The sequence below is a fragment of the Pseudorca crassidens genome, chromosome 9 (genome assembly GCF_039906515.1).
Source record: "Pseudorca crassidens isolate mPseCra1 chromosome 9, mPseCra1.hap1, whole genome shotgun sequence".
Taxonomy (NCBI): domain Eukaryota; kingdom Metazoa; phylum Chordata; class Mammalia; order Artiodactyla; family Delphinidae; genus Pseudorca; species Pseudorca crassidens.
In genome coordinates this window covers 55770194-55797851 of record NC_090304.1, presented here as the reverse complement: position 1 = coordinate 55797851, position 27658 = coordinate 55770194, and the positions used below count along the sequence as shown (strand labels likewise).

The window sequence follows — 27658 nt, the reverse complement described above, 5'->3', positions numbered from 1 at the left end:
TTTTTTGATAGTAACCATCCTAAGGGTATAAGGTGGTGTCTCGTAGTTTTGGCTTGCATTTCCCTAAATATTAGTGATGTTGAGAATCTTTTTTTGTGCTTGTTGCCCATTCATGTATCTTCTTTGGAGAAATGTCTATTGAAATCCTTAGCCCATATTTGAATTGGGTTGTTTGTTTTTTTTGTTGTTGAATTTTAGAGGGTTCATTTTTTTTTTTTTTTTTTTTTGCGGTACGCAGGCCTCTCACTGTTGTGGCCTCTCCTGTTGCAGAGCACAGGCTCCAGACGTGCAGGCTCAGCGGCCAAAGCTCACGGGCCCAGCCGCTCCGTGGCATGTGGGATCTTCCTGGACTGGGGCACGAACCCGTGCCTGCGTTGGCAGGCAGACTCTCAACCACTGTGCCACCAGGGAAGCCCAGGTTGATGGTTTTTGATGTTTAAGTGATTTTGTTGGACTATGTTTAGGGAAAAAAGAAAGTGATTGTAGTGGGGACTAACCGATAGTGGATTGGAGCTCAAAAGAAAGTCTGGGAATTGTAGTGGAAGTTCTTGAACAAGTGAGCTACATGGATAGGAAGTTGTGTTTGGAGTATATATGATTCTCTCTAGATATTGGAGTCAATGAACATTTTGAGGATAAGGTCCAGGGTGTGATCATGGGAGTATTGGTTAACTTGGACTATAGGTCAGCAAATGAAATAGCCAGAGTATTGGAAGGGTCATCATTGTGGCTGTTGAATCACCTAGAATGTTAACTGTACAGAAGAACACTGATCTAGGGACCTTTGAGTGGAGTGTCCAGGAAGTAGGTATTAGGCAGCAAGGGAGTGTGATAGCAGCCAGTGGAGGCTACTCAAAGGAACAGAAGTTTTACAAGAGGAAGAAAAAGGAGTGGTTTGGAAATGGCACTGAAAATTAAGGACCACACTGATAGGTTGGAAGTAAGAGAGAAAACAGCCTTCAGTTGAGAGAGCTGCTAGAGAAGTCTCTTTCTCAGGAGATAACCAAATTTCTTTTAAGGCAAAGAGGCAAGGGGAATGAGCCCATGACAAATGGGAAGTTCCAGAGGAAATAGTGGGAGGGATCCAGAGTCAGGAAAGGGTTGAGGAATTTGGTCAGATTAGAGGACATACAGGAAAGGTTGGGTTTGAGAGTTTGGGTGGTCAAGGCTGTCTGAAGTAAATGGACACTGGAAGCTTGATTAAATTAGTTGTGATTCTCTTTTAAAGGAGAGAGGGCAGTCTAGTTTCATTCTTTTGTTCCTAATACTTCCAAGAGAATATGTTCCTTTGAGGCAGCATGTGGCAGTGTGGGAAATCATAGGATATGTTCAGGCAGATTGACTGGAAGATCATCTATCTAGGAGACAGCAGAATAGATTCCAGTGTTTCTTGGGAGGTTAAACTAGATCACCTTATTGGTTCCTTCAGCTCTCAGATTGTATGAGCCTCAGGTTTTAGTGATTATTTTCTCATTTCAGGCCATCCGTGGGGAGGGCTGGAGGTTTGAAGCTTAAATTTGAATTTTTCCCTTAACTATTGGGAATAGCTCAACGGGGGATACAGGTCAGGAATTTCCCAAGATGGTAGGAGGAGGATTATAAGACATTTGGTGCTGGTTTCTGTGAGTGACTCTAGTGACTATCTGCAGGGGTGATAGGGGTGAGGAAGATGTGTAGTATTATTGGTAGGGGGAGGAGAGGGTGAAGGTATAGGGTCAACATAAGTTAATTTAAGTCTCTGACTCCAAATCTCTCTGCCTTTTCCATTTCACTTTGCTGCCTCTCATACCTCTCCAACTGTAGGAAGTTTTCCAGGTATTCTGTTTCATTGAGTGATCTTAGCTAAGTTGCATACCCTTATGGGTTTCATGTTAGAACTATGAAATAAAGATTTGGAACTAGCTGATTTTTCAAGATCCTTCCAACTCCTGTGTTTTTCTTCTCTAAACCAGGCTGCCTTTTAGTCAGTGAACCGTTACTAATTACCTAGTTGTGCCAGGTCTGTGCTGGGTGGGACTCGGGGACATAGACATTAATCAGACTTAGTTTTGTCCCTTGACTTGTTCATGGTCTGGTGAGGTTGATATCATGAAATATGGAACCTGCTGCATAGAATTATGTATAAAATGCTATTAAATTTGGGGCAAGGTAGAAATAGGAGGGCTGTGTGAAGGTTTTGTAGAGGAAGTGAATCAAGCGGGGTCTTGAAGAATGAGTAGGAGTTTTCTTGGCAGACAAGTTGGGACATTTTAGGCAGAGAGAACAGTGTGGGCAAAGGCAGTAGCCTGAAAGCAGATTGGGTTGGAATGACAAGTTTAGAGATAGAAGAGATGAAACTGGATAGATGAGTGGGGGATGAGAACAGGTATTTTTTGAACATCTATTTTGTGTCAGGCAGCATGCTAGGAGCTTTTATATATGCTTTTCAATTCTCATGATAGCTCTGTAAAATAGACAATCCTATTTGTATTTTAAAAAAGAGGAAACTGAGGGTCAAAAATTAAAGTAGCTTTCCTAACAGCTCAGAAAGAGCTTCCAGTTTTCCTCCCTGCTACCTTAGCAGTTGCTTTCTTGTTGCTAAACCACTGTGAGTGGCTGGAGGCTGCACAGCGGGAATGTCTTTGACTTGTCAGAAGGACATCCCTCAGCAAATTCAAGACTGTAGCATTCCAGGCTTCTGCCAAAGAAAACCTCCTGGCACAATTTAATTAAAGATCAGATTCTCATAACCAGGTGTCAAGGGCATGCAGTACTCCCCAGTCTTGGGTGGATTGTTGAGCATGCCAGTCTTAGCAGCTCTGAGTTGTTGGAACTGAGAAATGTGATTAATACATGAGATAGGTTTTATTTCTTTTTTCCTTCCGCATCTTCATTTAAATAATGGCCTGAGGTAATATTAAAGGTTATCTAGTCCATTCCTTTGCCTCTAGAGTGAACAGTGAGGTATGGTATGGTGGAAAGAGAGGTGATTCTGCAGTCACACAGACTTCATTTCAGGTTCCTGCCTCTGCTCTCCACTAGCTGTGTGACCCTGGGTGGCTGGCAGCATCTCTGAGATTTTGCTTCTTCTGATTTGTTCACTCTTTTATCCCCAGCGCCTAACACAGTCTGGCAAACAGTAGGTGATGAATAAATATTTACATGAATGAGTGAGAAAAATAATACCAACCAAATAGATTTCCAGGTTTTCTTGTACACTCCATTAATGTTAGTGGTTATTGAAATATCAGCCCCAGGTGATGGCTGAAACCCTATTTGTAAAGACAGTTAGTCCAGAAGGTTCAATGGGGATACTCTTAAAAGAATTTTAGCAACTTTGTTAGTCAATTTAGAGAACTCTCCTAAATTCCAAGTCCCATTGTGTGAGCTCAAGGCACCACAGAGTCGTCAGTGCAGATGGATAGCAGCTGGTCCCCTCCTCCAGGGAACACTTCTTTTCTCATTGTCATCCCTCAGCCTTTTTTAATCAACAGCGTCATCTTTTATTTTTAACATGGGACATTCATTGTACAGATCTAGAACTGCTTAGAAAGGACCATTTTTCTGACTAGCGCTGTATGTATTGCAGAAAATGAAAGGTCCTCTGTGATTGCTGTGTCCTACTTTTTCACCTTCATGTTGCCTTCTACCACACTGTACTCTCACACGTGTTATTCCTATGATCTGGGATATATTTGCCTTCGTCGTTCTCTGTCAAAATCATTCATTTTATTGTCTGTTTTCCTTGGTCAAGGTAATATACCAATGCCTGGGCCTATCCCAGACCAATTAAAATCAGAGTTAAAGCAGTGGTATTCCCCCCGCACCCCTGCCGCCCCCGCTTTTTAATTAGGAAAATCTGAAACATACAGCAAAGTTGAAAGAATTTTATAGTGAATACCTGTGTAATCGCCATGTAGATTCTTCTACCATTAACATTTTCATGTTAACTTGCTTTATCACATCCATTATATATTATATATTGACATGTATATTACATCACATCCCTATGTTCATCCACTAATGTATCTTACTTTTAAAAAATGCATTTCAAAGTAAATTGCAGATATTAGTATACTTCCTCTCTTAAGTACTTCATCTGGTGTTTTAAAAAGCTCCTAGGGAATTCTAATAGCCCAGAGTCAAAGACCACTAGTCTGACCTATTTATTCTTTAAGCCCCTACTCTTTTTTTTTTTTTGGCTGCACTGTGCAGCATGTGGGATCTTAGTTTCCCGACCAGGGATGGAACCCATGCCCCCTGCAGTGGAAGTGTGGAGTCCTAACCACTGGATCACCAGGGCATTCTCCTAAGCCCCTACTCTTAACACCACTTCTTCTGAGAAGCCTCACTGATGACCTCAGTTTAATATAGTCTTTCCTTTCTGTTTCTTCTGACATTTTACTGCTTGTACTATTCTACAGCACTGTTCACAATTGGCCTGACATTGTGGTTTTCTAGGTCCTGTCTGTTTTGCTTACTAGACAGTGAGAACCTCTAGAGTTGGGAACATATTCATTTATTTATCTCTATATCCCTGGTTTCTGGCATAGCACCTTACAAGTAAGTACTCATTAAAAATTATTTGAATTGTACTTGAATGAAGAGCCTGCAACTGCAGTAAAAGGTGTACATAACTTTCACATGGCTGATTTGAGGACCAAGAAATTACTTATCTTCTCTGTTGCTTGCTCATGGCAGACATTTAGTAAATATCAATCTTAAGTCCAGCCCAAACATGTTTATACATTTCTATATTTGCCATTGGCTAGATTTGACGGATCTAAATGTAAATCAGAAGTAACATAGTTTAGGTCAGAATAGGTACAGCGGGGTGAGAATTACCTCAAGTATAGTTGGAAAATCCTTTGGCAGAGTGTCAGAAGACTTGAGTTCCAGTCCCCACCTTTAAATTTCTGTGTGATCTTTGGCAATTTCTTTCTGCTTTTTGGACCTCCGTACTCCTGTTACGTGAGGGGGTCAGATTAGATGACCTCTAAGGTTGCTTCTGGCTTTGATGTTATGTGTATCTTAAAATCTTTGATTATCTTGGCTGTGATTTATACTTGTGGCTGTGGAATCCAGATGTGGTAAAGTAGAAAGAAGTAATTGTTGGTGAACATACTCCTCTGAATCCCTGACTGGTTTTGTTCAGTATGTAAAGTACCTTGTACATACTGGCTACTTGAAAACTGTTTTCTTTCCCTTTTTTCTACTCTAGCACTGTATCTTTATGCTTTTTATAGAAAAAGAAACATAAATCACTTCCCCTCCTTGGTTGCCTCTTGACTAGTGTCTGTCTAGAGACTGACTGCTCAGGAGGAAACAACAGTTTGCAGCTCATAGGTGAAGAGAGTTCTATTAGGACTATAGCTAGTAAATAACAGAACCAGGACTTAAACTTGTCTGATTCTAACTCCAGTCATCTTTTTACTATATCGCCCTGCCAGTGGCCCTTTTGAAACCTCACAGTGATCCTACATGTATTATAGAGTCATTCAGTTGATTAATAATTAGTACTTCAGTATAATTAGTTGCTTATAAATTAGTACTTCAGTATAATTAGTTGCTTATAAATTAGTACTTCAGTATAATTAGTTGCTTATAAATGAGACTCTGGGGCATTGGTAACACATGGTCAATCTGTCTTTCTCTCTGTTATATCAGTTTGTCATCTAGGATAGATAAAGGTTAGTAAAGATTTTAAGATACACATAACATCAAAGCCAGAAGCAACCTTAGAGGTCATCTAATCTGACCCCCTCACGTAACAGGAGTACGGAGGTCCAAAAAGCAGAAAGAAATTGCCAAAGATCACACAGAAATTTAAAGGTGGGGACTGGAACTCAAGTCTTCTGACTCTCTGCCAAAGGATTTTCCAACTATACTTGAGGTAATTCTCACCCCGCTGTACCTATTCTGACCTAAACTATGTTACTTCTGATTTACATTTAGATCCGTCAAATCTAGCCAATGGCAAATATAGAAATGTATAAACATGTTTGGGCTGGACTTAAGATTGAGGAACTTCCATTCTAAATGTTGGCCTCGGGCTTAGCTTTATTCTGCAGCTTGTCAGAAGGCGTTGGCTTGTCATCCTTCCAAATCTTTGACCAGCAGAGATTGCTAGAAGATTTAATATATATTTGGTCATGTTATTCAAGAGCTGAGTGTATTTCTTGCAAATCAAAACTACAATGAGGTAACATCACACAGGTCAGAATGGCCATCATCAAAAAACCTACAAACAATAAATGCCAGAGAGGGTGTGGAGAAAAGGGAACCTTCCTACACTGTTGGTGGGAATGTAAATTGGTACAGCCACTATGGAAAACAGTATGGAGGTTCCTTAAAAAACTAAAAATAGAACTACCATACGACCCAGCAATCCTACTTCTGGGCATCCGGAGAATACTGTAATTCAAAAAAAGATACATGCACCCCAATGTTCGTTGCAGCACTATTGACAATAACCTGGACATGGATGCAACCTAAATGTCCATCAACAGAGGAATGGATAAAGAAGATGTGGTACATACATACAATGGAATATTACTCAGCCATAAAAAAGAACAAAATAATGCCATCTGCAGCAACATGGATGGACCTAGAGATTGTCATACTGAGTGAAGTAAGTCAGACACAGAAAGACAAATATCGCTTATATGTGGAATCTAAAAAAAAAAAGGGTACAAATGAATCTTATTTACAAAACAGAAGTAGAGTCACAGATATAGACAACAAACTTATGGTTACCAGGGGATAAGGGTGGGGACAGATAAACTGGGAGATTGGGACTAACACATACACACTACTGTATGTAAAGTAGATAACTAATAAGAACCTGCTGTATAGCACGGGGAACTCTACTCAATACTCTGTAATGGCCTATATGGGAAAATAATCTTTAAAAAACAGTGGATATATGTATTTGTATAACTGATTCACTTTGCTATATACCTGAAACTAACACAACATTGTAAATCAACTATACTCCAATAAAAATTTTAAAAAAAGAATTCTTTTTCCTATCAGGATTGAAATTTTGGACTTGTTTTCCTATAAACAAAGTTTAGAATAGTGTATGTTTTAAAATGTGCTAATTATTGTGCTAGGTATAGATGGACAAAATGACCTCTGAGTGGATCTATGAAGTGTAAAGAGAGTAAAGACTTGTGCAGAAGCCATAGGAAAGGACTGGATGGAGGGCTGCAGAGAAACTGGAAAGTAGTGTAAAAATATTAAGTCCAAGTAAGTTCAAAGGAAAGGTTCAAGAAGGCACAAACTTGTGTTCTGTGAGTATAGTTGAAAGTACTGGCACTGTTTAGCACTGAGAAAATAGATTTTGGGCGGTGGAGGGAGTCTTGAGAGATGATTTCAGGTACGTAAAGTTCTGAAGAGGCAATAGACTTTCACTGAGTAGCCCTCATATAGGATTTAGGAATAATAGATGGAAGTAGTGTTTGTTCATTTGTTGTTCTTTTATTTATTCATTTGCTTGTTCATTTGTTCAACAAATCTTTACTGATTACCTGTTCTGTGCCAGGCCTGGTGTTGGGGATTGCGATGACTGAACTTTGTTCTTGAGGAGTTCATAGTCTTAAGTCTGGCAGGGAAGGGAAGTGCAGGGAGAGGCAAATGTGTAAACAAATAATTGCAATTCAGTGTGAAAAGATAAAACAATATAAGTGAGGGCTTCCCTGGTGGCGCAGTGGTTGAGAGTCCGCCTGCCGATGCAGGGGACATGGGTCCGTGCCCCGGTCCGGGAAGATCCCACATGCCGCGGAGCAGCTGGGCCCGTGAGCCATGGCCGCTGAGCCTGTGCATCCGGAGCCTGTGCTTCGCAACAGGAGAGGCCACAACAGTGAGAGGCCCACGTACTGCAAAAAGAAAAAAGCAATATAAGTGAGAGCTCTCTAAATGAGGTCACCAAAGATAGAATAGGCTGACTTGTGAGACTGTAGATTTCCTATCACTGGAGGTTTTCAAGCACAGGCTAGATGACCTGGGCTGGAATGTGGTACAGAGTATTCAAACGTTGTATTCCAACAACAGATTTTAGGTTTTAATAATTTAGAATTTTTTTTGAAATTGGCGATCTACCACCTAGAGTTCTCCAAACACAGTGGAAGAACTGAGAAATGAAGAAAAGCCTTATCAGAAAGGTTGATGAAGCCTTTCTTTTTTTTTTTTTGCAGTGTGCGGGCCTCTCACTGCTGTGGCCTCTCCCATTGTGGAGCACAGGCTCCGGACGCGCAGGCCCAGCGGCCATGGCTCATGGGCCCAGCCGTTCCGCGGCATGTGGGATCCTCCCAGACCGGGGCACAAACCCGTGTCCCCTGCATTGGCAGGCGGACTCTCAACCACTGCGCCACCAGGGAAGCCCTGATGAAGGCTTTCTTGGTGAAATTCTGGGCTGTCATCCTGGAAAGGAGTAATATTCAATGAAGCTTTTGGCTGAAGGACCTAAGAGGCAAGGAAGGGCCTGCTTAGGGTATCAGGTGGCTGCAGGGAGTGTAATTTTGGAACTGGCAGTCTGGAGTGGGAAGGTACTCTTGAGAGCTGGGCCAGTAGAAATTCTCTTTGGGGGAGCTGAGGGACTTGAGTTGGGGCTGGGAGGGAAAGCAAAGACAAATCTGCAAAATGAAACTGGAAGAAATGGATAAAAAGCACACCACCCAGAGAGTTACTCTAGATTAACAAGATTGTCCTTGCTTACTTGATTTCTTTTGTTCAGAAAGAGAAGTGAGGAGCAGTGGGTTTGTCAGAGGTAGGTCAGGATGAATTATATAAACAGATGAAGTTTAAATTTGATCTTAAAAGATGAGTAAGATTTTCATCAGTCAGAGGAGGGAGAAATCACTGACAAGAAGCATTGGGGTTGGGGGGTGTAGGGCAAGAGGAGGGTAAGAGACTACTTGGCAAATTCAGGAGAACAGAGATTTCTGAAGTGTGGTTTGAATGCAAGCTGTGTCCAGGTACAATGGCTTAGTTTGTGAGGCAGTTCAATATCAAAGATTGCAAAGGACCTTAAAATTTCGTCTGTACTGAATTCCTTAAAGGCAAGGTATATAACTATGTCAAACTTTTGATTAATAGAAATATTTATTGAATCCACTGTTGAGTTAGATACTATACTAGGCTCTTTTGGATTACAAAGGTGACAAAATCGTGCCTGATCTTTGGGTTACATTCTTCTGGCGAAGATAATTAAAACATAGTAAAAATAAATGTGATAACCTGGAAATATACCCATTGCCTTTGGAGTGTGGAGGAGGGGACCTTAACTTCTTGAAGGTGAGAACATTTCAAAAGGGCTTCATAGGAGAAATAGCAGTTGAGGGGCTTCCCTGGTGGCACAGTGGTTGAGAGTCCGCCTGCCGATGCAGGGGACGCTGGTTCGTGCCCCAGTCCGGGAAGATCCCACATGCCGCGGAGCGGCTGGGCCCGTGAGCCATGGCCGCTAAGCCTGCGCGTCTGGAGCCTGTGCTCCGCAACGGGAGAGGGCACAACAGTGAGAGGCCCGCGTACGGCCAAAAAAAAAAAAAAAATAGCAGTTGAAGGATGAGTGAATTTGAGGATAGGGAAATTGGCATTCTAAGCAGAGGGAACAGCATGTGTACAGGAATGAAAGTGTGAAAGCTACAGTATACTTGAAGAAGTTGGGTGTGGCTAGAGTATAAGGGGAATTAGAGGGAGTGGTAGTGGTGGGAAATGAAGCTGATGGTGGAATGGGTTAAACAATGGGAGGGCCTTTAACAGCAAGCTAAGGAACTTTAGCTTTTATTCTGGGATGTCACTGAAGGGTTTTAAGTAGAGGTATGAGTGTTTTAAGATCACTGATGGCGTGTGGAGAAAGGATTGAGGGAAAAAATGGATGCAAGGGATCATTTAGCTCTGCATTTATTAGAAAATGTTAAGACTCCTATAGATTTTGTCCATAGCATTTAAGTAGTTAACTTCTAAAGCAGTGGTATTCAATTCTGGCAGGCACTGGGATCACTAAGTTTTAAAATTATAAATTTTGGGCTTAACCCAGCCGTACTAAATCAGAATTTATGAGGGTCATACAAGGACATCTATATTTCTGAAAAGTTTTGGTGATTATTACACTGTTTTGTTTTGTTTTGTTTTGTTTTTTTGATGATTAGAAACTTCAGTCTAAAAAGCACTGTTGTATTTGACTCTAAGGAGCTTACATTCTAAATAGTCATGGTTAAAGATATAATTTCCAGGGGCTTCCCTGGTGGTGCAGTGGTTGAGAGTCCACCTGACGATGCAGGGGACACGGGTTCGTGCCCCGGTCCGGGAATATCCCACATGCTGCGGAGCAGCTAGGCCTGTGAGCCACGGCCACTGAGCCTGCGCGTCCGGAGCCTGTGCTCCGCAACGGGAGAGCCCACAACAGTGAGAGGCCCGCGTACTGAGAAAAAAAAAAAAAAGAAAGATATAATTTCCAGTGTAGCATGAAGAATAATGAGAAACTTTATTAACTCTGGATATATTCATATTTATCTATTGTCAAGCACACTTATTTAAGGTAATAACATCTATCTTCACTAAAACTACTGGTTCCATCTGATAGGGATTTTTTCCCTTTTCTTTTAGATTTTATTCCTTTTATTCCTTCTGTTTCCGAGAAGCACTGGAAATTGCCTGTAAATTCAGCACCATATAGGACAAGATGGTTAATGCATTGATCATCATATATTTAGAACAAGGTCAAATTTTAGAGGAAGGAGATACTGGAGAGATGATAAAGGCCAGGGATCAGCAAACTTTTCTTGTAAATGACCAGATAGTAAATATTTTAGGTTTGTGAACAACCTAAATATTTTAGGCCTGTTGCAACTACTAGTATTGCCATTAGAATGTGAAAGAAGCCATAGACAATATGTAAGTGAATGGATGTGGCTGTGTTCCAGTAAAACTGTTTACAAAACCAGCAGCTTTACTGACCATTGGTATAGTGATACAATTCCTACCAGAGAAGGAATGATTTTCCTAAGGTAACAAAATTAGAGCTTGGCAGAGAACTCACTATGTGGAATACTGTTGGCAGTTTTATTTAATCTTCATGTGAATGACTGAATGGAACCCAAGTGGTTAAGGAATTTCTCTAAAGCTTGTTAAGTAGCACAGGGATTCATTCTCAGTTTAACTGGGCCAAATTTCTGCCTTTTAAATCACATCATGGTGGCTTTTTGTGCTCTCCGATGCCTTAGATAGGAGAATGAAGAGAAAAGCAAGAACCTTGTGAATTTTCAGCAGTGCTTGGCACAGAGTAGGTATTACATCTTTGAGTATGGTGGACTGAATAAGATAGCAGTAGTCATGGTATGCAGTGGAAGGGCCTGAGGTGGGTCCTGGAGGAAGGGTTGTAAAATTTGGATTCCTTTAAAATTTTCAATACCTATTTCCTTTTGCTCAAAAAATAATAAAAGAGTTATGTTCTTCTTTCTGATTCCAGTAGCTGCTGCTGGTGCTGACAATGTCGAATAACGGCCTAGACATTCAAGACAAACCCCCAGCCCCTCCGATGAGAAATACCAGCACTATGATTGGAGCTGGCAGCAAAGATGCTGGAACCCTAAACCATGGTTCCAAACCTCTGCCTCCAAACCCAGAGGAGAAGAAAAAGAAGGACCGATTTTACCGAGCCATCTTACCTGGTGATAAAAGTACAGTATTTCATTTCTTTCTCATCATTTGTATACTTAAAAAAAATTTTTTTTGGTAACCTGAATATAATATTTGTCCCTTCCTTGATTTAATTTTCCTTTAATTCCTCTTTTTCTCATTAAATATTTTCCTTATTCCTTATCTTCTTTTCCTGAAATGACTGTGAAGTCAAATGGAAAACAGACCCATTATTATACTCTATTAACTATATCTGACCAAAATTCTAGGAAAATAATTATGCTCTTGCCAGATTTTGGGCAATCTGAAGCCATATATTTACTTTTTTTTTTTTTTTTTCATTTTAACATCTTTATTGCAATATAATTGCTTTACAATGGTATGTTAGTTTCAGCTTCACAACAAAATGAATCAGTTATATCTATACATATGTTCCCATATCTCTTCCCGCTTGCGTCTCCCTCCCTCCCACCCTCCCTATCCCACCCCTCCAGGCCGTCACAAAGCACCGAGCGGATCTCCCTGTGCTATGCGGCTGCTTCCCACTAGCTATCTACCTTATGTTTGGTAGTGTATATATGTCCATGCCTCTCTCTCGCTTTGTCACCGTTTACCCTTCCCCCTCCCCATAGCCTCAAGTCCATTCTCTAGTAAGTCTGTGTCTTTATTCCTGTTTCACCCCTAGGTTTTTCATGACATTTTTTTTTCTTAAATTCCATATATATGTGTTAGCATACGGTATTTGTCTCTCTCTTTCTGACTTACTTCACTCTGTATGACAGACTCTAGGTCTATCCACCTCATTACAAATAGCTCGATTTCGTTTCTTTTTATGGCTGAGTAATATTCCATTGTATATATGTGCCACATCTTCTTTATCCATTCATCCGATGATGGACACTTAGGTTGTTTCCATCTCTGGGCTATTGTAAATAGAGCTGCAATGAACATTTTGGTACATGACTCTTTTTGAATTATGGTTTTCTCAGGGTATATGCCCAGTAGTGGGATTGCTGGGTCATATGGTAGTTCTATTTGTAGTTTTTTAAGGAACCTCCATACTGTTCTCCACAGTGGCTGTATCAATTTACATTCCCACCAACAGTGTAAGAGGGTTCCCTTTTCTCCACACCCTCTCCAGCATTTATTGTTTCTAGAGTTTTTGATGATGGCCAGTCTGACTGGTGTGAGATTATATCTCATTGTAGTTTTGATTTGCATTTCTCTAATGATTAGTGATGTTGAGCATTCTTTCATGTGTTTGTTGGCACTCTGTCTATCTTCTTTGGAGAAATGTCTATTTAGGTCTTCTGCCCATTTTTGGATTGGGTTGTTTGTTTTTTTGTTATTAAGCTGCATGAGCTGCTTATAAATTTTGGAGATTAATCCTTTGTCAGTTGCTTCATTTGCAAATATTTTCTCCCATTCTGAGGGTTGTCTTTTGGTCTTCTTTATGGTTTCCTTTGCTGCACAAAAGCTTTTAAGTTTCATTAGGTCCCATTTGTTTCCTTTTGTTTTTATTTCCATTTCTCTAGGAGGTGGGTCAAAAAGGACCTTGCTGTGATTTATGTCATAGAGTGTCCTGCCTATGTTTTCCTCTAAGAGTTTGATAGTTTCTGGCCTTACATTTAGGTCTTTAATCCATTTTGAGCTTATTTTTGTGTATGGTGTTAGGGAGTGATCTAATCTCATACTTTTACATGTAGCTGTCCAGTTTTCCCAGCACCACTTATTGAAGAGGCTGTCCTTTCTCCACTGTACATTCCTGCCTCCTTTTTCAAAGACAAGGTGACCATATCTGCGTGGGTTTATCTCTGGGCTTTCTATCCTGTTCCATTTATCTATATTTCTGTTTTTGTGCCAGTACCATACTGTCTTGATTACTGTAGCTTTGTAGTATAGTCTGAAGTCAGGAAGCCTGATTCCTCCAGCTCCGTTTTTTGTTCTCAAGATTGCTTTGGCTATTTGGGGTCTTTTGTGTTTCCATACAAATTGTGAAATTTTTTGTTCTAGTTCTGTGAAAAATGCCAGTGGTAGTTTGATAGGGATTGCATTGAATCTGTAGATTGCTTTGGGTAGTAGAGTCATTTTCACAATGTTGATTCTTCCAATCCAAGAACATGGTATATCTCTCCATCTATTTGTATCATCTTTAATTTCTTTCATCAGTGTCTTATAATTTTCTGCATACAGGTCTTTTGTCTCCTTAGGTAGGTTTATTCCTAGATATTTTATTCTTTTTGTTGCAGTGGTAAATGGGAGTGTTTTCTTGATTTCACTTTCAGATTTTTCATCCTTAGTGTATAGGAATGCCAGAGATTTCTGTGCATTAATTTTGTATCCTGCTACTTTACCAAATTCATTGATTAGCTCTAGTAGTTTTCTGGTAGCATCTTTAGGATTCTCTATGTATAGTATCATGTCATCTGCAAACAGTGACAGCTTTACTTCTTCTTTTCCGATTTGGATTCCTTTTATTTCCTTTTCTTCTCTGATTGCTGTGGCTAAAACTTTCAAAACTATGTTGAATAAGAGTGGTGAGAGTGGGCAACCTTGTCTTGTTCCTGATCTTAGTGGAAATGCTTTCAGTTTTTCACCATTGAGGATGATGTTGGCTGTGGGTTTGTCATATATGGCCTTTATTATGTTGAGGAAAGTTCCCTCTATGCCTACTTTCTGCAGGGTTTTTATCATAAATGGGTGTTGAATTTTGTCAAAAGCTTTCTCTGCATCTATTGAGATGATCATATGGTTTTTCTCCTTCAATCTGTTAATATGGTGTATCACGTTGATTTATTTGCGTATATTGAAGAATCCTTGCATTCCTGGAATAAACCCCACTTGATCATGGTGTATGATCCGTTTAATGTGCTGTTGGATTCTGTTTGCTAGTATTTTGTTGAGGATTTTTGCATCTATGTTCATCAGTGATATTGGCCTGTAGTTTTCTTTCTTTGTGACATCCTTGTCTGGTTTTGGTATCAGGGTGATGGTGGCCTTGTAGAATGAGTTGGGGAGTGTTCCTCCCTCTGCTATATTTTGGAAGAGTTTGAGAAGGATAGGTGATAGCTCTTCTCTAAATGTTTGATAGAATTCGCCTGTGAAGCCATCTGGTCCTGGGCTTTTGTTTGTTGGAAGATTTTTAATCACAGTTTCAATTTCAGTGCTTGTGATTGGTCTGTTCATATTTTCTATTTCTTCCTGATTCAGTCTTGGCAGGTTGTGCATTTCTAAGAATTTGTCCGTTTCTTCCAGGTTGTCCATTTTATTGGCATAGAGTTGCTTGTAGTAATCTCTCATGATCTTTTGTATTTTTGCAGTGTCAGTTGTTACTTCTCCTTTTTCATTTCTAATTCTATTGATTTGAGTCTTCTCCCTTTTTTTCTTGATGAGTCTGGCTAATGGTTTATCAATTTTGTTTATCCTTTCAAAGAACCAGCTTTTAGTTATATTGATCTTTGGTATCGTTTCCTTCATTTCTTTTTCATTTATTTCTGATCTGATTTTTATGATTTCTTTCCTTCTGCTAACTTTGGGGTTTTTTTGTTCTTCTTTCTCTAATTGCTTTAGGTGCAAGGTTAGGTTGTTTATTCGAGATGTTTCCTGTTTCTTAAGGTAGGATTGTATTGTATAAACTTCCCTCTTAGAACTGCTTTTGCTGCATCCCATAGATTTTGAGTCGTTGTGTCTCCATTGTCATTTGTTTCTAGGTATTTTTTGATTTCCTCTTTGATTTCTTCAGTGATCACTTCATTATTAAGTAGTGTATTGTTTAGCCTCCATGTGTTTGTATTTTTTACAGATCTTTTCCTGTAATTGATATCTAGTCTCATAGCATTGTGGTCGGAAAAGATACTTGATACAATTTCAATTTTCTTAAATTTACCAAGGCTTGATTTGTGACCCAAGATATGATCTATCCTGGAGAATGTTCCATGAGCACTTGAGAAATATGTGTATTCTGTTGTTTTTGGATGGAATGTCCTATAAATATCAATTAAGTCCATCTCGTTTAATGTATCATTTAAAGCTTGTGTTTCCTTATTTATTTTCATTTTGGATGATCTGTCCATTGGTGAAAGTGGGGTGTTAAAGTCCCCTACTATGAATGTGTTACTGTCAATTTCCCCTTTTATGGCTGTCAGTATTTGCCTTATGTATTGAGGTGCTCCTATGTTGGGTGCATAAATATTTACAATTGTTATATCTTCTTCTTGGATCGATCCCTTGATCATTATGTAGTGTCCTTCTTTGTCTCTTCTAATAGTCTTTGTTTTAAAGTCTATTTTGTCTGATATGAGAATTGCTACTCCAGCTTTCTTTTGGTTTCCATTTGCATGAAATACCTTTTTCCATCCCCTTACTTTCAGTCTGTATGTGTCTCTAGGTCTGAAGTGGGTCTCTTGTAGACAGCAAATATATGCGTCTTGTTTTTGTATCCATTCAGCCAATCTGTGTCTTTTGGTGGGAGCATTTAGTCCATTTACATTTAAGGTAATTATCGATATGTATGTTCCCATTCCCATTTTCTTAATTGTTTTGGGTTCGTTATTGTAGGTCTTTTCCTTCTTTTGTGTTTCTTGCCTAGAGAAGTTCCTTTAGCAGTTGTTGTAGAGCTGGTTTGGTGGTGCTGAACTCTCTCAGCTTTTGCTTGTCTGTAAAGGTTTTAATTTCTCCATCAAATCTGAATGAGATCCTTGCTGGGTAGAGTAATCTTGGTTACAGGTTTTTCTCCTTCAACACTTTCAATATGTCCTGCCACTCCCTTCTGGCTTGCAGAGTTTCTGCTGAAAGATCAGCTGTTAACCTTATGGGGATTCCCTTGTGTGTTATTTGTTGTTTTTCCCTTGCTGCTTTTAATATGTTTTCTTTGTATTTAATTTTTGACAGTTTGATTAATATGTGTCTTGGCGTATTTCTCCTTGGATTTATCCTGTATGGGACTCTCTGTGCTTCCTGGACTTGATTAACTATTTCCTTTCCCATGTTAGGGAAGTTTTCAACTATAATCTCTTCAAATATTTTCTCAGTCCCTTTCTTTTTCTCTTCTTCTTCTGGAACCCCTATAATTCGAATGTTGGTGCGTTTAATGTTGTCCCAGAGGTCTCTGAGACTCTCCTCAGCTCTCTTCATTCTTTTTTCTTTATTCTGCTCTGCAGTAGTTATTTCCACTATTTTATCTTCCAGGTCACTTATCCGTTCTTCTGCCTCAGTTATTCTGCTATTGATCCCATCTAGAGTATTTTTCATTTCATTTATTGTGTTGTTCATCATTGTTTGTTTCATCTTTAGTTCTTCTAGGTCCTTGTTAACTGATTCTTGCATTTTGTCTATTCTATTTCCAGGATTTTGGGTCATCTTTACTATCATTATTCTGAATTCTTTTTCAGGTAGACTGCCTATTTCCTCTTCATTTGTTAGGTCTGGTGGGTTTTTATCTTGCTCCTTCATCTGCTGTGTGTTTCTGTGTCTTCTCATTTTGCTCATCTTACTGTGTTTGGGGTCTCCTTTTTGCAGGCTGCAGGTTCGTAGTTCCCGTTGTTTTTGGTGTCTGTCCCCAGTGGCTAAGGTTGGTTCAGTGGGTTGTGTAGGCTTCCTGGTGGAGGGTACTAGTGCCTGTGTTCAGGTGGATGAGGCTGGATCTTGTCTTTCTGGTGGGCAGGTCCACGTCTGGTGGTGTGTTTTAGGGTGTCTGTAGACTTATTATGATTTTGGGCAGCCTCTCTGCTAATGGGTGGGGTTGTGTTCCTGTCTTGCTAGTTGTTTGGCATAGGATGTCCAGCACTGTAGCTTGCTGGTCATTGAGTGAAGCTGGGTGCTGGCATTGAGATGGAGATCTCTGGGAGATTTTCGCTGTTTGATATTATGTGCAGCTGGGAGGCCTCTTGTGGACCAGTGTCCTGAAGTTGGTTCTCCCACCTCAGAGGCACAGCACTGACTCCTGGCTGCAGCACCAAGAGCCTTTCATCCACAGGGCTCCTTAATTTGGGATGATTCGTTGTCTATTCATGTATTCCACAGATGCAGGGTACATCAAGTTGATTGTGGAGCTTTAATCCGCTGCTTCTGAGGCTGCTGGGAGAGATTTCCCTTTCTCTTCTTTGTTCTCACAGCTCCCAGGGGCTCAGCTTTGGATTTGGCCCCGCCTGTGCGTGTAGGTCGGCCTGAGGCGCGCCGTGCGTTCTCCCGGGGGAGTTGTCCCTGGATCCCGGGGCCCTGGCAGTGGCGGGCTGCACAGGCTCCCCGGAAGGGGGTGCGGATAGTGACCTGTGTTCGCACACAGGCTTCTTGGTGCCGGCAGCAGCGGCCTTAGCGTCTCATGTCTGTCTCTGGGCTCCGCACTTTTAGCCGCGGCTCGCGCCCGTCTCTGGAGCTCTCTTAAGCAGCGTTCTTAATCCCCTCTCCTCGTGCACTAACGCCCTGCAGGCTGTGTTCACGCGGCCAACCTCAGTCCCCTCCCGGCGCTCCAACAGAAGCCGGAGCCTCAGCTCCCAGCCCCGCCCGCCCCGGCGGGCGAGCAGACAAGCCTCTCGCCTGGTGAGTGCCGGTCGGCCCGATCCTCTGCGCTGGAATCTCCCCGCTTTGCCCTTCGCACCCCTGTTGCTGTGCTCTCCTCCGCGGCTCCCAAGCTCCCCCACTCCGCCACCCGAAGTCTCCGCCCGCGAAGCGGCTTCCTAGTGTGTGGACACTTTTCCTCCTTCACAGCTCTCTCCCGCTGGTGCAGGACCCGTCCCTATCCTTTTGTCTCTATTTTTTTCTTTTGCCCTAACCAGGTACGTGGGGGGTTCCTTGCCTTTTGGGAGGTCTGAGGTCTTCTGCCAGCGTTCAGTAGGTGCTCCGTAGGAGTTGTTCCACGCGTAAATGTATTTCTGGTGTATCTGTGGGGAGGAAGGTGGTCTCTGCGTCTTACTCTTCCGCCATCTTCCCGGAAGTCCTTTTTTAACCCATATATTTACTTACTTTTTAAGTTCTTAAACTGTTTATGACCTCACAAAATATAAGAAATATTGAAATGTCTTCATTTGGATATGGTTTTTCCCCCAAACTAGTTTCATTTGGAATGTCATCTTTCCAGATTCTTTTTGTTTTGAAAAATTTTATTTATTTATTTTTGGCTGCATTAGGTCTTCATTGCTGCGCACGGGCTTTCTCTAGTTGTGTTGAGCGGGGGCTACTTTTTGTTGCGCTTCACAGGCCTCTCATTGCAGTGGCTTCTCCTGTGGCGGAGCCCTGGCTCTAGGTGCTCAGGCTTCAGTAGTGGTGGCATGCGGGCTCAGTAGTTGTCGCTCGCGGAGTTAGTTGCTCCGCGGCATGTGGAATCTTCCCGGACCAGGCATCAAACCTGTGTCCCCAGCATTGGCAGGCGGATTCTTAACCACTGCACCAGCAGTGCAGGGAAGTCCCTTGTATCCAGATTCTTTTTTTTTTTTTTAATTAATTAATTAATTTTTGGCTACATTGGGTCTTCGCTGCTGAACCCAGGCTTTCTTTAGTTGCATTGAGCAGGGCCTACTCTTTGTTGCGGTGCACAGCCTTCTCATTGCAGTGGCTTCTCTTGTTGTGGAGCACGGGCTCTAGGTGCACGGGCTTTAGTAGTTGTGGCACGCAGGCTTCAGTAGTTGTTGCTTGCGATCTCTAGAGCGTAGGCTCGGTAGTTGTGGCACACAGGTTTAGTTGCTCTGCAGCATGTGGGATCTTCCCATACCAGGGCTCGAACCTGTGTCCCCTGCATTGGCAGGCGGATTCTTAACCACTCTGCCACCAGGGAAGTCCCAGTACCCTTTTTCTTACTCTTTCATTGAAGCTAGGAGGCATAGCTAGTAGGCTACATGGTAAAGTCAGAATTGGGATTCTGAAACAGTAGGCCAAATATGTCAAGTACAGTGGTGAATTGCAGAAAATATGTTGCAGAAAAATATACCTGCATAACTACAGAGCAGGGGAGATGGTAGATAATAGTATCATTAACCAAATAGGGAACACAGGAAGAGGAACAAGTGAGGAAGGTTGATGGTTGGAGAGCAGGAAAGATGATGACTTAAACACATTGCATTTGAAGTGAAAAGATAATATTAGACACTTTGTATTTGAGACGTCTTGACATAGAGGTGTCTAATAGGCAGTGATCTTACATATAGGAAATGATTGTTGAAAAACTGAAATGAGAACTATTGAGGACTCTTATTGAGTACATTGGGCATGCATCTTTGTGTTTACCCTTTCCTCTACCCCACCTTCATTGTGAGCTCTTTTGGGGTCTAGATAGAAGAGGCACACATAAGTTGCTTAACTTTGTTTTCTGGCTAATTCATTTATGTAGTAGCTGCCAACTTCCTAGGCGAGGGGCTATGATCTAGGTGATGTTACTCTACCATAGAATCTTTTCCCACATATATAGCCACTTTGTTTAACCCTCAGTTTAGATGTGTGCTTATTTTTAATATTGTACTTTATCAGCCATAATTCTTGATCTCTATAAATAAGTAGGCTTTCAGCCCAAGTTTCTACATGCAGTAAGGAGGACTTTTAAAAATAAAAAGCTGGAATTGTTCTTATTGACAAACCAGGAAGATCATGAGATTCCTGACCAATAGACATCATCAAAATTAAAACTTTTGTGCTTCAGAAAGAAAGAGAAAAGATAACCCACAGAATGGGAGAAAATTTTCCTAAATCATATGTCTGATAAGGATGTTATATCAAAAATATAAAGAGTTACTATATTACCAAAAATGAAAACATATGTCCACACAAAAACTTGTACATGAATGTTTCTAGCAGCATTATTGATAATAGCTAAAAAGTGGGAACAACTCAAATGTTCATCAATTGATGAATGGATAAATAAAATGTGATATATCCATACAAAGAAATATTAGCTGGTAACAAAAAGAAATGAAGTCCTGATCCATACTACAAAAGGGGGAACCTTGAAAACATTATTATTAGTGAAAGAAGCCAGTCACAAAGTCACATACTGTATGATTCTGCTTATATGAATTATCCAGGCAAATTCATAGACAAAAAGTGGAGAGTGGTTGCCTAGGGTTGTAGGGGGATGTGAATGGGATTTAAGGGACAGTGGCTAAGAGGTATGGGGTTTCTTTTTGGGGTAATGAAAATGTTCTAAAGTTGATTGTGGAGATGATTCCCCAGCTCCATGAATGTATTGAGTCACTGAATTTTAGACTCTATGGGTGAATTGTATAGTATGTGAATTATATCTCAATAATACTTTGTTAAAAAAAAAAAACAAACAGCTGATGGAAGTGTTTAGACATCATTGGGAACCGAAGGGATGACCTTATGTATTGAATGGGGAGATGGGGATTGGGATATGGGTGTTGTAGTCTTGGTTCTCTCATAATTTGGCTGCCTGGTTTGGGTCAGTTACTTGTCTTTGGACTTCAGTGCCTTCATCTAAAATATTAGAGTCACACAGATATAGGGAACAAACTAGTGGTTACCAGTGGGGAGAGGGAAGGGGGAAAAGATAATATAGGGGTATGGGAAAAAGAGGGTTATTATGGGGTTATATGAAATCATGTGAGAATGGATGCATGTATATGTATGGCTGAGTTGCTTTGCTGTGCACCTGAAACTATCACAACCCTGTTAATTGGCTATACTCCAATATAAAATAAAAAGTTAAAAAAAAAAGAAATCGTGTGTGAAACCTTTGAAAATTGTAAAGCACTCTAGAATTTGAAGAATCTTTCATTCAATAAAAAACAATTTTAAAAAATTAGTCAAACCAGTAGACATATACAGTCTCTTATAGTTTTGAAATGCTATAATTACATAAATGAGATATAAAGATGAGGTTGGATCAGGTTGTATAAGTATGTGAAACAAAACTAGGCCATTGTGAAGTACTTTGTTCAGCAATAAAGCTGTAGATGCAGAGGTTCTTCTGGAAATCCTCGCTGAGTAACCCTAGGCCAAATCTGGTCTGAAAATAAGTCTCATAGCTCAAGATCAAAGCTGTAGCTCTATAAGTTCAAAGCATAGATGTAGAAAGCATAGAGTTCTAAGAAGTTCTTGTGAAACGATGTAGTGGCCTCTCTTTCACCACCTAGTTTTGTATTTCCTATGCATACCCTGAGCACATAGGTTTCACTCCTTTGCTTTAAGACCTTAGATGGCTATAATTAATGCATACATCAAAATGAAATAAATGCATTTTTTCCTTTTGTTTGGAAACTTTATTCAGCTTGATTTTGTACTTTTTGATTTTATCATTCAACCAATAAGGATTTGTTGACCTGCCGCTTCGTGCTTAACTTAGTCCTAGAAGGATGCACTGCAGTGTTGGCAGCCTTTGAAGTGGTATGCCCTTCATGAAGTATTTGAGAATTTATACCAGCTATACAGAGAAATGGGCTAGAACTGGACTTAGTCTGGATTGAGTCCTACCTCTAACATTTATTAACTCTGTGATTTTTTGCCCTTTTACCTATTTATTTTAATCCCTGTATCCTTAACTGTAAAGTGGGGAATGATTATAATTCCCATCCATCCCATATCATGAGTAGGCTTTTGTCATTTGACGTAGTGGATGTAAAAGCATTTTCTAAACTCTAAAACACTATACAAATATGAAGTTTTTTTTTTTTTTTTTTAAGGGAAACCTCATTTCTTGTTTGATCTGATATCTGTAACAACTCATTTTCAGTTGGGGAGGCTGAGGCTTAGAGAAAAGTAAATTGATCAACGTCTTACAGTTGGAAAGGGATGAGTATGGAACTAAGTCTTCCAAAAGTATCTATTACATCACAACATACTATCTCTGTTAGTTGTTCCCAACCCAGATTACACATCCGACTCACTCATGGTGCTTTTCTGAAATACAGTTGCCCAGATCCTACCCAGACTTTTGGAGCCAGAATTTCCAGAGGGGTAGTTTTGGGGTGTAAAGGAATTTGGGGGATGAGAAAGAAGAGCTCTCTGTGGGCTGCGTTAGTGGTTGAGATTTGAGCTGGCAATGGGTAGAATGTCTATGGGCATTACCTAATGCTGACCTCCAGCGTGGCTTCAGTGTGTGCCTGGGGGGATGCATAAATGATTGCAAGAAGCTGTAATTGAGGGCCTGTGATAGGTGGCGCTGAGTTGCAGAATTCCATGTGGGAAAGCCTGGTTCCTGTGGTTAGGATCTGGAGCCTTTGGTTTATTCTAAGAAGTTCTGTAGCATTTAGTTTGGAATCTTTTCCTGGCTGCATTTTCACAACCGAAGTGGAATTCTCCAAGCTTGGGAAGAGTTTAGCAAAGTTAATTTTAAAACTGGACTACGTCAGTGTTTATCTCTCCAAGGTTGGAGTGTTTTACTGCCTTGAGCTTAGATTAGGTCATCTGAACCAATGAGAAGGGCTTCTTAAAAATATATCTTTAAAAAAAAATAAATAAGGTCAATGATTTGTGCTGAAACTTGGATGGCTGTACTGCAACCTGGGATTTTATAATGTCAGCCTCATTTCCCATGTTACCAGAAAGCCAAATGGACTTGGCCAAAGATAGGGTTAATATTAGGATGGATGGTTTTGCAGGCTTCTTTTTTCACTTTATTTCCTCAAGTCTGTGATCTCTAGTTTCATGAAATCAGATGATTCGTTCTTCTTTTTCCTTAGCCACAGTTTCTAAACTGTCTTAATGAGTGGGTTGGTAAATCTTACTCTGACACTTTCTTTTATTAATGATAACTCATGTTTGTAAAGCTCTCTAGCTTCTACACAGCACGTACATTTTCTTTATCTTCATTAATCCTTAAAATAATAAGAACAATAGTAATAAAAATAGTAATAACAAATAGTACTAACACAGTAGTAATAACCATAAAAAGTAACAGCAGTAACCGAGCTACTATTTATTGAATGCCTGTTAGTTACCACATATTATATTAGGAACTTTGATGTTTGTGAAATGTGCCAATTTTTCAGGGAGATAAATATTTCACTTTGTAGACAGTAAACTGAGGTAGTTCAGTTTGAGTAACTTGCCCAAGGTCATCTGGTTAGGAGTGACTGATCTGCGATTATAGCTTTTTTCTATGATTCCAGGGATCTTTCCACTATACAACCCTGATACTCTTGTGCTCAGAGAGTCAAGGACTTGCCCAAGGTCATATGCTACATGGTTGCGGTGCATGGAGTCTGCATTTGAACAATTGTCTCTTGACTTCTGGACTGTGCTCTTTAATTCTTCTAAGTCCTCAGACACCATGTACTGTTTGAAGGCTCCCATCCTAGAGATGTTCAGACTAATGCCTTTAGTAGAACTGATTTGGTTAGTTCTTTTAACTTATTTTAAAACAAATTTGCATTTAATGACCTCCATTCATATTCACTTAGTCTGCAGAAGGCATAGTGCATGTAGAAGCAGCTATATTGGAGTTCAGGCACTGGAGGTTATCACCATTGACTATCCCTAATTTTGGGACCTTTGGTAAGTTGCTCTACCTTCCTTCACCTCACTTATCTTACCCGTAGTATGGGTACATAATAATATTTATCTCAGAGAGTTGCTGAATGGATTTATAAGACTAAAGATGTGAAAAAGGTTATGCAAACTGCAGCTTTATTAAGAGTTGGAAGTAATTTTGTGGCTATTATTGCTTGCAGTCATGGTTTTCTTTTGGAATCTGTGATTAACACTTACGAGTTGTTATGAGATTTACAAAAGAACAACTCTTAATTGGATTCCTCCAAGATAGAATTAAAGAATGGTCCTGGGGTAAAATACCTTTCTCTTCCTACATATAGCCTGTATTTCCTGTTGGTTTAGATAGGGCTATTAGGCCAGATTAAAGAATTTGTGCACTGAGGCTAAACAGACCCAAGGACAGGTTTCCTAAGGAGTTCTCAAGAGTCCTCTGTAATGTCAGAAGCAGGATTCTAAGCTCTGGACGTGGGCCTGGACCTCTGGAACAAATACTCTATTTGAAACTGAGGCCAAAAAGGTAAGCCTCTTAAAACTACAAATCTCAGATACTCTTTATGTGTTCATGTGTTAAGTGATTTTACTTCCCTGGGGCTCTTTTCTATAGGCTATTCATCCTCTGAGCCACTGTCTTTCTGTGTTTCCATTACCGAAGTTTGTTTTGTATTTGACATTCCATGCCTGTGATGGTATATTATATGGTATATTAATAGGATATCATAGAAATAATATATAAAATATAAGATATATAACTATAAAACAAAAATCTAAGTAAAACATAAAAATAATCTAAGTAAAGCATAAAAATAACATAAGTGTTCTTCTCTACAATGTTTTAATTGACTAGATCAGAGGAAATTTAGGAACAGAAAGCAATTCCAAAGCCCTGCGACATGTCCCATGCATTCTAGCTATGAGTAAGACAGATGGACTTATGTCATAAATGAACCATTTATGAACCATAATAAACCGTTCCCTTTCTCAAAGCAGCTGCTTCTGGAAGGGAAATTGCCAAGTGTAAAAATAGCTTAAACCCTAGCAATTGGCATGTAGGCAAATGGTTCTCACTAAGATACTAAGGAAACAACCTTTGGAATCAGACCTGGGTTCAAATCCCAGCTCTTACTAGCTGTATGAGCTTGAGCAAATTATTTAACTACTTTTTAGTTTCCTCATCTGTAAAATGACAGTAGTAATAATGTATCTCATAGGATTATAAGAATTAAGGAAAATATTTTATGGTTGTAGTATCTTATACATGGTAAGTTCTTATTTAATGTCATTTCTTCTCATTACAACAAAGTATGTTTTCTTGATTCAACTTGAAATTCTTTAGGGGAGGTAAAGTAGTAGAATGTAAAGGGCCTTGGCTCTTGACGCCACACTTTTTGAATTTGAATTACTTCAAGAACTGTAGGCAGGTCCATGCTTCAATTTCCTAATCTCCAGGTAAGGTTGACTCTCAGGATTGTGGTGATTATATGAGATGATGTATATGAAGTACCTATTAAAACTGTGGGATGCTGTGTCAGGAAGAAATGTAGATACAGGGCTTTGAGTGTGCTGATCTTTCTGTTTTCAGACATTTGGAGTGTAGGAGCTGAAAGGGCACTTAAGATCATCTAGTTCATTCTCCCCATTGTTCCGATGAGAAAGCTGAGCACCTGGACTGTATGGTGTGGTAGAGGCAAAACTGGCCTGGATTCTAGACCTTCTTGTGTGTCCTCCCCCCGCCACCGCCGCCCCCTGCATTTTGCTGCCTTTCATCAGGGTTATATTGGGTCTGTGGAGGCATTAGGACCTCAGAATATCTTTTGGCCGGTGTGCTGAGCTACCACAGAGCAGGATTTTAAAACGGGATTGTGAAAATCATGTCAGAGCTGATAAAAATGGAACATTTATTCCTGCCCTGGAGAGAATTTGCATGTCTTAGGCAGATTCCTTAGACTCCTTGTCAAGTTGAGTTAGGTGTCTGATTGTTTGTTCCTTTCTTCACTCGGTGCCTGAGCACCTATTTTATGCCTGGCTTTTGCTAGCTGTTGGGGATTCGTGATAAATTAGACATGGCCCCTGAACTTAGAATTCAGTTTGGTTGGAAAAATAGACCCTTAAAATAGGCAATTACTATAATGGTGCTGTGGGAACAGAGGGGAGGGTGAAGAACTCCCCAACCTAGAGATCAGGGAAGACTTCACAGAAGAGATGACCTTTAAGCTGAGACCTGACAAGGATAAATAAAAGGGTTTGTGTGGTGAGGTGGCAAGGGAAGGGAAAGGGAGAGGCAGGATTCACAGGCAAAGGGAGTAACTTGAGACAATAGGAAGAGGTGTGAAAGAGCCCATTACGTTTGGTGAACCATCACTGGTTCAGTGGTGTAGAATGTGTGAAACATAAGTACAGGCATGCCTTGGAGATACTGTGGGTTTAGTTCCAGTTTTATTGTGATGCTCACTACCACAATAAAGTGAGCATCACAATAAAAAGAGTCACATGAATTTTTTTGGTTTCCAAATGCATATAGAACTTATGTTTACACTATACTGTAGTCTATTAAGTGTACATTTATGTTTAAATAAACAATGTACATACCTTAATTAAAAAATATTTTATTGCGGGCTTCCCTGGTGGCGCAGTGGTTGAGAGTCTGCCTGCCGACGCAGGGGACACGGGTTCGTGACCCGGTCGGGGAAGATCCTACATGCCGTGGAGCGGCTGGGCCCGTGAGCCATGGCCACTGAGCCTGCACGTCCGGAGCCTGTGCTCCGCAACGGGAGAGGCCACAACAGTGAGAGGCCCACGTACCGCAAAAAAAAAAAAAAAAACTTTATTGCTAAAATATGCTAACCATCATCTGACAATGCAAGGTTGCCACAAATCGTCAATTTGTAAAAGGTATAATATTTGTGAAGTGCAGTAACTCCAAGCACAGTAAAACGAGGTATGCCTGTAGTGGGAGATAAAGAAGATGTAAGTCTGTAGAGCAGAGTTCTCAAAGTCTTTAAAAAAAAGAGTTTATTTTTTAGAGCAGTTTTAGGTTCACAGCAATATTGAGTGGAAGGTACAAAGATTTCCTATAAACCTCCTGCCCACACATATGTACAACTTACCTCACTACCAATATCCTATACCGGGGTGGTACATTACAATAGATGAACCTACATCAACACATCATTTTCACCTTAAGTCTGTATTTTACGTTAGAGTTCACTCTTGGTGTTGTACATCTATGAGTTGAACAAGTGTATGTATATAAAGACAAATATCCACCATTATAGTATCATATAGAATAGTTTCACCACCCTAAAATTCCTCTGTGCTCTGGTAATTCACCCTTCCTTCCCTTCAAATCTGTGGCAACCACTGACCCTTAATACTGTCTCCATAGTTTTACCTTTTCCAGGATGTCAGATAGTTGGAAGCATATGGTATATAGTCTTTTCAGACTGGTTTCTTTCACCTAGTAATATGTATTTAAGGTTCCTCATTATCTTTTCATGGCTTGATAGCTCATTTCTTCTTAGTGCTGAATAATATTCCATTTTCTGAATGTATCACAGTTTACTTATCCATTCACCTATGGAAGGACACCTTGGTTGCTTCCAAGTTT

At 40.3% G+C, this 27658-nt stretch overlaps 1 protein-coding gene across 4 annotated transcripts in view; it reads left to right on the top strand.

The window, feature by feature from the left end:
- The window catches only part of PAK1 (p21 (RAC1) activated kinase 1), a 158678-nt gene that overhangs the window by 75087 nt on the left and 55933 nt on the right, over positions 1-27658 (top strand). For 3 of the 4 annotated variants that reach the window (XM_067750457.1, XM_067750458.1, XM_067750456.1), the window contains exon 2: positions 11450-11660. In XM_067750457.1, coding sequence (XP_067606558.1) covers positions 11471-11660 — 190 coding nt within the window. In that variant the 5' untranslated portion in view covers positions 11450-11470. The remainder of the gene's footprint in view (positions 1-11449; positions 11661-27658) is intronic. The other variant, XM_067750459.1, reaches the window with a different exon arrangement.